Below are 11,105 nucleotides of genomic sequence, written 5' to 3'. Positions count from 1 at the left end.
ATCAATGTTACTCATCTAAAATTATATTTTTAGACTCCAAAGTTTTGTCCTTTTGAATGACCATCTAAGTAACAGTATCTGACAATTATTTTAAGTTTCTTAATTATTTAATTCTTAATAATTAGTGCCGCAGTCTGGCTGGGCACAAAATAACCGGGAGGTCACGAGCCACTTATAGGTTCAAACAGGAACTACTTTATTGCCTGAACCCAACAGGAACTCTCTAGAACTCCACCGAAACTCTGCAAGAACCAATGGGAACTCAACGGGAACTCTGCGAGAACTCAAAAGTAGTGGGCACCCGAGGCAGCAGGAGCCGCCCCACTGCCGGACAGCAGAGGTCCACATACACAACTGAACACACAGCTTGCCCCAATCCAGCATCATCCAGTTACAGCAATCAGTCACCATCCCAATAATTATACACAGCTTAACTTAATCACCATCATCCCAATGGCTCGCTGGCGTCACCTCCCAACCACTCCTTCTGGCAAAATGCCAGGCGCCATCTTGACTTGGTTGTGGCTCTCAACAAATTAGAATATGTTTATTATTTCTTATTTGGAAAGAGAACTATGTTTCTGGATTTCAGAGTTCATGAACTGTTGCTCTCTGTATGATACTTATATAAATGAAAAGGAGCACTAAAGTGTGTAAAAACACTGAAAGGACCTATATATCATTTTGCTATTATGGAGCAGAAATTATTTTTATTCTCTTTGTGAACTAAATGGTATGATGCCTGAGTGAAAAAATAACCCGCCCACAGGGACACAGCCCATAATTTTCAGAGCCAGGATTCCAAACCACACATTCTCATTCCTGATCCAATTCACTTAATTACTACACATGATACCTCCCTCTTTAGAGGGAGGGACATGTGTGATATCACCTTAAAGGGTCATATGCAGTTCTTGAGAAAAGGGTACATTTGACTTAGAGGTGAAACTCATGTTCTCTTTGGCCATCTTGTTTGCATAAGAAATATTGCTGCTTCTTTAATCTGTAACGGGTTATTCTCCTTTAGGTATAGAGACCATGAGCAGGGTGGTTTGTTTTGTTTTTGATCACTGCGATTTGTAAAACTTTAAACTTTACTACAACTTCTACCACTTTATGTAGTTTGTGGAATGAAGTCTGTGTGCCATTTAAAAAGACATTAACTGATATGCTAGAAGGTTCATGGTTCTTGGAAGCAAACAAGTGTGTTTTCCAAACCAGTCCTGGTTCTGCTGCCCATAGCTCTAACATACTGGACCTCAGTGTATCTCTGTCTCTGTCTCTGTCTCTCTCTCATAAGAAAAATAAAGATTTCTAGTTCCTAGGAATTTGGGGGAAAGCTAAATGAGATAACATGTAAAGCACCTAGCAAATATATCACAAAGTTGATATTGAATAAGTGTTAATTCTCTTTCCTTCCCTGCCTGCCCTGTTGCTATATTTTAAACCCTGGTTACTGACAGTTTTTTTTTTATAACTTCTATGAAATCTGAGGGGAACTACACTGTCAGTCTAATTCATGAGAATAGCTTTTCTTCATCACGTATTTTAGGCCCCAACCATGTGGCACAGACGTAGGTATAAACTGTAGTAAAATACAAGTAACCTTATTTGAATATTGTTTTGCTAATTATTGGTTCCTATCTCTGCTGTAGTGGGCTACCTTATTTCTATTATTTAGAACCATACTTAAACCTCCCTCTGATTGCTGATGATAAAGTGTGGTTTCACACCTGGTCCAGCCGAACTTTTGCATATCACTTCATACTTTGTTCATATATGTTTCTAACCTCACTGACATCTTCTATATGCTTAATACCAAGCCCATTAAGATGCCCATTAAAATGACTTTATCACCGTTTTTTTAAAAATTTAGTTATATAATGTCATTAGTCTTATGAGAATGTAATAAGTTGTTACTAATCTAGATTGATGTCTAATTATTATATCATGAAGATATAGAACCTGAACCACAGAGTGATTAAGTTTCACGAGGTCATGTGAAATTGTCAGTCTCTAGATCAAAATACTTTTAACATTTGTGATACATTTTGAATTTCCCAAATTCTTTATGATAGAAAAAAATATATTATGTCTATAAAAATATATTTGTTTGATTTTCAGATAACTTATAAGCAAAGAAATGAAGCAAAATCCTATATATTTAAGGTAACCTGACTTAATTATTGGTGACTAGATTAAGTAGAAGCACTTTAAAACCTGAATCACCTTACCTCTCTACTTCCTCTTACGAATATCAATAATGAGTAATAATAATAATGATGATGATAATATCTTCCATTTATTGAGTTCTTGGTATACATATACCTGATGGTTGTAGACAGTGCTAACTTTATTTTATTCTTGTCACACAACATATCAGTTACTTTGGGTAACTGTATTTCACTTTTCTTCTAAGGAAATACCCTGCCCCTTCCCACTTCTGAGTGAGGATGACCCTCTCAGTTTCAAGGATGAATTATAGCATTCAGGCCCAACCACCTGCATTTCCCAGGCCTTCATAGTAAATACTGTTGAAGTCTAGAATTTGGCTTATTCTACTTACAAACTAATAAGTTAGTCTACTGCTGTTTTGTAGATGCTGAAAGATACAAGATTGCTGGGTTAGAGACAAAAAAAAAACACTTTATTACTAATGGAACAATGAAAAAGCAACATGATTTGTGTTTGTCTCATTTGCCCCCAATTCTCATGTAGAGAGATTCTATGCAGCAATGAGTTTGTGCCCCATCTAAGGGACACTGACTTAGAGAAAATCACCATTTTATAATAAGGAGTGAGCAAGAATTCTTTCTGTCCTTGAAAGAGACAGGGCTTATTTGTAAGATTGTTTGCTGTGAACACAACCTTGAGAAGTCATCCAGGTAAAGAACGGTTGTCAGTCAGGGCTTCACCTTCTTGACATACTCAGCAAAATGCAAGGAAGGTAAGAGGCCTGTGGAGGAGTGCCTCTCACCAAATGATCTCAGACAGTCCAATTAGACAGCCTGGTATGTCTTCTTTCCTCTTAAATTTGGACCTGGAAAGATGTCATGTTGCACTTTCTGCAGCTCTCTTGTAATTGCAAAGGAATATCCAGTCCAAAAGGAGAGCCAACACAGCAAAAGTCAGAGATGAGAAATGAAGACCGAACAAAAGTTTCTAGTGAATTGCAGATCAAGTACACCCTGAAGCCAGATCTTCTCAAGTTTTTTCACTTATTGAATTTTCATTCATTCTCAACTAAAAGAGCTCTGACTTATTTGGCATTTGACATACACTGTCTCATCAGGACAGCCCCGTAGAAGAGGCTTTCCTAACCATTATCCTGACATTCTTCATGAGAATCATGTGCATCAGAGAATTGACTTACTCCATATTACACAACAAAAAGAGCAGAACCATGTCTGCTGATAACAAGCTCCATGCTCTTAACATTTAAAGCATTAGTTTTCACTTTAGTGTTAGAATCATCAAAATTCACCCAGAATCACAATCTCTATAACAGAGCATAGAGAATATGCATTTTTATAAGTTCTTGGATGATTTTGATGTAGGACTTATTAATCACTTATGAAACATTTGCCTCAGAAAGTGTGATTTCAAGGACACTGCTGTCAAAAGTTCTGATACAATGTCCTTATTAAAAAATCTTGCTTCTGGAAGAATACTACTTGAAGCCTTGTCAGTTATGTAAACTGTAAAATCAAAGAAAATTCTCTTCTGAGAAGACCTTTATAAGAGAGGTGGGAAAAGCTAGAAAACACAAATTCCTGAGCTGGGGAAATAAAAAGTAGAAATGAAACCTTAAAAGGTAAAGAGGGAGAAAAGAACAATCTTGAAGTACTAGTTTACCAATCAGCATCCAAGAAGTTTTTCTTAATTAAATACTGTGTGTGTGTGTGTGTGTGTGTGTGTGTGTGTTTTAATTTTAGGTACCAGCATTCATATGTATAAAGAGATTTGAGAATCTTTTGAAAAAAAAAATACAGACATCTGCTTGGTTTGCTAATTACAGCAGCTCATTGGACGTAAAGGAGAATGTTTAATTTAATTATTGACTTTGACGTTGCCACTGATAATAAAACTAGCTAGATTAATTAATTGTTCAATGGTTATAGAGACAAAGAGAACACAGTGAGACCTACTTTCCATCAATATTTGGACATCCTTTTTTGCAGAATAGTCATGTAAGTTACATGTACTATTTTATAATATTAGCTTGCTTGCCTATCATGTCTTCAATTCCTCTTTTTTTAAATTTAAGTGGAATATAACTTGTCCTTTGAAATACATACTATTCTTGCAAAATTCATAACTATTTATGTACATAATAGTCTGCATAAGATGGTGTCCTTCAAGTGGAACCTAATACATATTGAGTCTTCCTTAAATTATTAAAAGCTGCATTACTTGAGTCTTTATCTGTAATAGTTCCAATCACATAATCACTGTGTATGGGCTAGAGTTAAATTTCCTGAAGAGGTAATGTTAATTTAAGTTTAAAATTACTCCAGAGAGTTTGTCTGTGGTCCCAAATGGCTGTAATGTTTCTAGCTTTGGACTAACATTGAGCTTAATGTATGATTCGATAATAATTCAGTTTATTATGAAAGTGAACATTTTACTAATGGACTTTTCTTTAAAAATCCCATCTCCTCTCTCCACAACAGTTTGACAAGTAGACATTTGCTACTTTTGTTTGAACTGGTTTCTTGGGTATACCACCTCCTCGACCTTTTCATTCTTGCAGAAACATCTTGCTTTTCTTTGTAGTTGAACTCAGAAGCTGGGTTCTTTCGAATCTGTAAGAACTCAACACTGTAACAACAGTGAACAATGAACACCTCTCAGCCATCTCTGCTGAGTACCTAACATCTCTGATTGGTGCCTTGGGATAGAAAAAGGATTGAGCCAGATGTGCAAAACATAACCCCACAGCCAAGAGCTTTTCAGAAGACTGATATGGTATTTCCATTATTTGTTCCAAATAGGTTGGAAATATATTACAATTTTAAAGTTTTTATCCAAGAGAACCCCTTGCTTTTTCTTCTCAGGTAAAAACTACACAATGAACATTTTGTATAATGGCAGGGTTAAAATGGATGAGACATTAAAGGTTTTTTTAAAACATAATCCTTTTCTATGGATATTGTGTGAAAAGATGGCCTGGGAAATACTATCTGGGAACACAGAGGTCACTTGTAAGCAAACTTATAATAGTTCATAGACACTAAACAGATACACTTTATCTTTCAAGTGTTACAGGGCATTTGAAGGCCTCTGAACCCTGCCCCCAACTCTGGTCCTGGAATTACTGCAAATTTTGTCTTGGAAAATACTTTTTTTCTGCTTATCTTGCTGGAAAAATAAAGTCTAGTAAAACAAAACATACATTCTTCCAGGATGGAAATGTCCACTATTGAACAAAGCATATGTTTTCTCTTATGCTGAAATCTGATTTTTGTATTTCTTTTACACATTGCCCTCTGCAAAAGCTTTAAGAGATACCACCTCCCATCTTTTCTTGGGATGTAAATCAACAATTACTCAGTTCCCACAATAAATGTTAAGGTCATAAACGAGAGCAGACAGTACTTTGATCTATGAAAGATTGAGGTATTGTCTATTTTGTTGGCAACAGTGCAAACCAGGGTAGCATTGCTCCCTATTCATACTTACATGACTGTTTCCTCTTCCTCTTTCTCCTCCTCCTCCTTCTTTCTTCCCCTTATCTCTCCCCCCACCCTCTCTCCCCCTTTCTGTACTAACGAGATTTTCTTTTTTAGAAAAATAATTAAAAGTATAATTACTATCTTGGTAAAATTTTCAAAGATGATTTGAAAATCTAAGTGAAGCATAAGGTAACTAAGGCTGTGCTTATGTAAAAAAAAAAAAAATCCACTGAAACAGTAAAATTCAGAGGGCAGCCAGACTATTTGCAACAGCATAATACATTTGTTTATTTAGTTAAATATTACAACAATAACAGGTTAAGAGCACTAGATTTGTATCCCGTTAATAGGATTATGATCAAAATTTTGATTTGTAAATTTAACTCTTCTTAGCCATTAAAAATCCATTTTCCAAAAGAGTGATAATATATGTTATTATTAAGGGACAAATTTAAACTCTGATTTATGATCAAAAGCATATTTGTTCATTAGTTTAAACAAAACAGAGACATTTTAACTCTTGGTTACTGCTTTCAGAAAAGCACAATGTTCTTGAAGCAAATATACATGACATATCTTTTTCAGTAGTGAGATCAACCATTGTGTATTATGTCAATGACAGAACCTGAGAATCCCAGATTTATTATCTCCGGATCATTGCATCACACTCTGGTTTACTTAAACAATCAAGAAAAAAAAAAACATGTATTTAGTGCCTACTATGTACAAGCCCGAATAATAAAGCAGTACAAGAAATACAAAGAAGTAAAACTACTGGTCCTTGCCCTGCTCTTTCCAATGCAGTTGGTAAGATTAAACATAGACACAAATTATTCCACTTCCAATGTCCTCAAAAGTAGTGATTATTTTAACTGAACTGTATCTCAGAATCTCCTCTGAGGGAACCTAGGGGAAGCAGAGACATCCCCAGCAGTGATGAAGGTCTTTGAATTTGATTTCTCAGCTTCAGGCTTGAGGGCTTCTTGAACTCCTGAAACTGAAAGTGTTCCAGCCAGTCTCACACCTGTCACTGTTCGGTGGCTGTACTTGAAATTGTTTCTTGGACTCCGACAGAGGAGCAAGATGAACAAATATACACATATATTATGTGTATACACATACATACACACCTACATACACTGGAATCACATACAGGGTGATGTTTCCCTTATGTATATATATTTCCCGGAAAGCTGGGAGTTCAGGACATTTGAATCTGAATGGAGAAGAGACTAACTCACATTGTCACTTTTAAAAAAAAATTATTATAATAAAACAAGATACCACAATAAGAAAAATATGAAAAAATCTCCAAACTCCACTGGACGCAGGCAAAAGTAGAAAGGCTACCAGAAAAGAAAAGAGCGCCCACCAGAGAGGAGATGTTGAGAGGGCCCTGGAGAAGGGAGGGAGCTCTCCTCCACTCCCGCTCCACTTCAAATCTTAGGGTCCTCCAGAAGAGCCTCCCGATAGGGAAGAAAAGGAAAGCAGAAACACATTTTCCAACACCGAGAATAAATATATAAATAAATAAATAATTCCGTTAAACAGGAAAACAACGTATTAGGCACCGCCTGAAAAGCAGCAGCCCTGAGGGGGGCGGCGGGGGTGGGGGGGGTTACTCTGCAGAGAGCCTGCACGCAACTGCAGCGTGGCCAGCTTTGTGAACCAGGCTCTTAAGTTGCCACCCTAGGTCTTGGCCCCGGTGCTGGATCTTCTACGTAAACTAGAGTAGGAAACCGAATCTGAGATTATTTTAGGTAGGCTACTCCAGAAACTTGAGCAAGGAAGAAAGGAAAGTGAAGTTTGCTGCTGCGCTTTCAAACAGTCCCTTAGAAAGTGCGCTGGCTCTGCTCAGCCTAACGCAGATGCAGGTAGCCCAGGGGCGCCCAGCGTTAGCTCTCAGAAACCGGTTCTGAGTCTGGCGTGAGGGTGGCTTCTGTGACACCCCCACCCTATCCCTAGGTTAGGAAGCTTCGGCAAATTCCTCTCTTCCTTTTCTTCCCAGCTCCGTTTTGCTCCAGAGGGGTTTGGATGTGGATGCGTGAACGCTGGGTTTCAAGCACAGGATCTATTTTACTAAGCACCGGGCTCTGCTCTGGATGAAGTGGGAGTGGTGGAGGGGCCAAAGCAAGTATGAACCTTCACCGAAAAGTAGGCGGAAAGACTATCAATTTAGTTCATTCCCAAGTCCTACATCCCTTAAAGTAAGGTTGCGCAAAGGAAGAGCGGTTGTAATTTCGGACATTTTGCTAGCTGCACCCGGCAGATTGCCCAGCTGACCCGCGCGGCAGGAAAGGGCTGAAAGCGAACTGGGAACTCACCCCTAGAGAAATCCGTGGTAGTAACCATGGCTCCTTAAACAAATAATGGCTAGAGGGGCTGAGGAATAGACTGAATTGGCGACGTTAATGAGTTCGTGATCTGCATGAGCCAGACGGAGAGGAAGGATTTAAGTTATAGGGTATGGAGAACAGAAGGACACGGAGCAGCAAATATAGTGGAGCAAAGGACCAAAAGTGGGAGAAGAGCATCTGAAAGCTTTCTCAGTTTCTAAGCTAAACTCTCAATGCAACCTTATTTGCACAGCTTTCCTGGTTCCTTCCACTACCCCAAGTTACTCCCAGCGCACCTTGGCGCCCTAGATGACATACCCTCATACCCAGTCTCCCCTACTCTTCCTTCCCCACCCCGCTTTGGCGAGGGCCCCTGAGTGGTCCCAGCTCAAAGAGTCGTGATCCGGGAAGTGCAGGTGCCATTACGAAAGACACCACCGGACTCCAGGTTCTCAGGCTGAAAGTCCTCGACACTGTAGGCTCTGCTTTTGAGGGCAGTGGCATAGTAGTCGACTGGCTCCTCGGCTGCGTTGTCCATCCAGCTGAGGCACAAGATGCGCTGGAAAGAGCGCTTGAAGTTGTCCGAGAGGAAACCATAAAGTATGGGATTGGCGCAGCTGTTGGCGTAGCCAAGGATGACCGACAACTGGCTCACCGTGGCGTCGTCCTGCTCAGCGAACACGTTGACCAGCTGCACCACGTAGAAAGGCATCCAGCATATGACAAACACCATCACGACCATCATCACCATTAAAGTGATCTTGCGCTCCGAGCGTTTGCGCTGCTGCCAGCCGGCCTTGAGGGCCACCATGCGCATCTTGGCGATAATGAGCACATAGCACAGGCAGATGGCCCCGACGGGCAGCAGGAAGCCCATAAGAAATGTATACAACACGAAGCCCACCAACCAGCGCTGGGCAGGCTCAGGCATGAGCATGTTGCAGGCCACCGTGCCATCGCTGTTGGCCGCGGTGCGTGAGAAGACCACAATGGGCAAGATGACAAGCAGAGATAGTACCCACACGCCCAGGTTCACCACTTTGGCCACTGTGGGGCGGCGGTAGCGGGCTGCTTTGATGGGGTGCACCACGGCCACATAGCGGTCCACACTGAGTACAGTCAGACAGTAGATGCTGGTGAACATGTTGACCGCATCCACGCTGAGCACGAGGCGGCAGAGCAGCGCGCCGAAAGGCCAGTGGCGCAACAACGTGGAGGTGACCAAAAAGGGCACGCTGAGCATGAGCAGCTCATCAGCAATGGCCAGGTTTAGGATGTAGATGTTGGTGGCCGTCTTCATTTTGGCGTAGCGCAGGATCACGTAGATGACCATGGAGTTCCCACACAGCCCCACCAGGCACACCACGGAGTAGATGAAAGAGATGAGAATTGCGCTCCCCTGGCCCTCGCTTAAGGTCCCGTTCTGGGACGCGTTTCGCCCTGGCTCCTCCATGCCGTCTGCAGAGCCAGCCCCGGGGCCCCTGCCGCAGCCGCCTGCGCTGCAGCTGCCCGGGCTGGGGCTAGGAGAGGAGGAAGAAGAGGAGGCGGTGCCATTGGGGAACATGCCAGCTGAGGGGGGCCGCTGGGGCTGCCGGCGCTGGGGCGCTCTCCTGGAGTCCCCGCCGCCTGCGCCCTCCCTCGGTACCCGGTAGCTTTCCAGCAGCCTACTGTCACCGGGAACCTCAGGGTAGAGCGCAGCAGCTGCGGGGAGCGCGGCTCCTACCAGCGCCTGCTCCGCGCATCGCCTAGCGGTTGCCTGCCTGAGCGCTGCCTCTTGCTGCGTCTGGGCGCCTGGGCACACTGGAGTGTGGAGAACAGAGGCCAAGAGGCTTCACAGCCATTAACTGGCGCGGCTCTGGGCTGGTGAATGATTAATAGGCACCACCAGCGCGTCAGCAGCTACGAAAAGGGAGGAGGGAGGGAGGAGGGCAGTTAGGTGGTTTGTTCCCCCTCCCCCAATTTTTTCCCTTCCCAGTGTTTCTCAGGTTCAACTCGAGCTGTTGCTTCGGGGTTCCCTCGCAACACCTTTACCCATCGCTCAGAACGACCTGGGAAGTGCCTCCACCTTCCTAGAGGGCAAGTGGGAGCCAAAGGTATAGTGTTGGTCCCATCCCACCCGACTCCTACTCAAAGCAAAGACTAAAGCGAACCCCAAACATGGATGTCTGGATTTCATCTCAGTTTCCTTCAGTTGCTGACATCTCCTGGAGGAACACCAACTCCCTTAATGTCGCGGGGCCCGGGACCCTAAGCCCTCACCTCCCTCCACCGCTTGCCCTGCCCTTCAGACCTGCAGCTTAAGCTCCCGGTCTCGGTCCCAGAGCGCTCTATCTCCCGACCGACGCGAAGACGCCCGGTGCAAAGTGCACGTGTGGTCTGGTAGCGCGCAGACGTTCTTTGCGCAGTCCAACTCCCTTTGGGCCCAACCCCGCACAAGAGCCCACGCAAATACTCTTAGAGTGGTAGAAACTGACTCTGAGCCGCGAGCATTAAGAGCAGGAAGAATCACAACTGGTGTGTTAGGGGATTCTGATTTATAACACAGCAAGCAATTCCTCGCGGGCAGGAGTGTAAGGGGTCCGAGTGAAACACGGCGAATCGTTTAGTAAATGTTATAGTGCCCAGAGCTCCCTTCGTTTCCCATAGGAATATCGACTGCAGAAACTGGGACGCGCCGGTGGGAGCTCAGGAGGACCCCGAGGCTCCCTCCGGAACGTGCCAGGCACGGTATTGGAAATCCATCTAGGTATTCACTGGAGAAAGATAAGCCTGTGCTGCTCAGAGCCGCTCTGCCCGCGTCCCGGTTGTACTTTGTACCCTGGAGAGTTGGCGGGCGGGGCTGGGAGAAAGAGAGCGCAAAGGCCTGGATCTGAGGGAACCCAGCTCCATTAAATCCAAGAGGGGCCGTCTGGGCAGCTGACCAGACTGTCTTCATCCCAAGATCCGCGGGACGGCAGCCGGGTTTTCCCAGGAAGTATTAGGAAATACAAGTGTATTTCATGTGGCTAAACCTTTAAGACCCGGGCATTGATAAAGGCACGCCTGAAGCTCACTGACTTCATTTAGCAATTGAAAGATTTCCGTGTAAGAAAGA

At 43.1% G+C, this 11,105-nt stretch overlaps 1 protein-coding gene across 1 annotated transcript; it reads right to left on the bottom strand.

The window, feature by feature from the left end:
- Positions 1 to 5,938: 5,938 nt before the first annotated feature.
- Sstr1 (somatostatin receptor 1) lies at positions 5,939 to 10,394 on the bottom strand. Its single transcript, XM_046461309.2, has 2 exons — positions 10,302 to 10,394; positions 5,939 to 9,910 (listed from the first exon to the last, which is right to left on the bottom strand). Exon 2 carries the CDS (start codon positions 9,573 to 9,575, stop codon positions 8,400 to 8,402), a length of 1,176 nt encoding a protein of 391 aa, XP_046317265.1. The 5' UTR covers positions 9,576 to 9,910; positions 10,302 to 10,394; the 3' UTR covers positions 5,939 to 8,399.
- Between the last annotated feature and the right edge of the window lie 711 nt (positions 10,395 to 11,105).

Source organism: Marmota monax, unplaced genomic scaffold (assembly GCF_021218885.2).
Source record: "Marmota monax isolate L192 unplaced genomic scaffold, Marmota_monax_Labrador192_F-V1.1 WCK01_AAM20220418_F8-fsc00001, whole genome shotgun sequence".
NCBI classification, from domain to species: domain Eukaryota; kingdom Metazoa; phylum Chordata; class Mammalia; order Rodentia; family Sciuridae; genus Marmota; species Marmota monax.
Note: the sequence above shows the minus strand (reverse complement) of the source record. Positions and strands in the feature narration are given on the sequence as shown.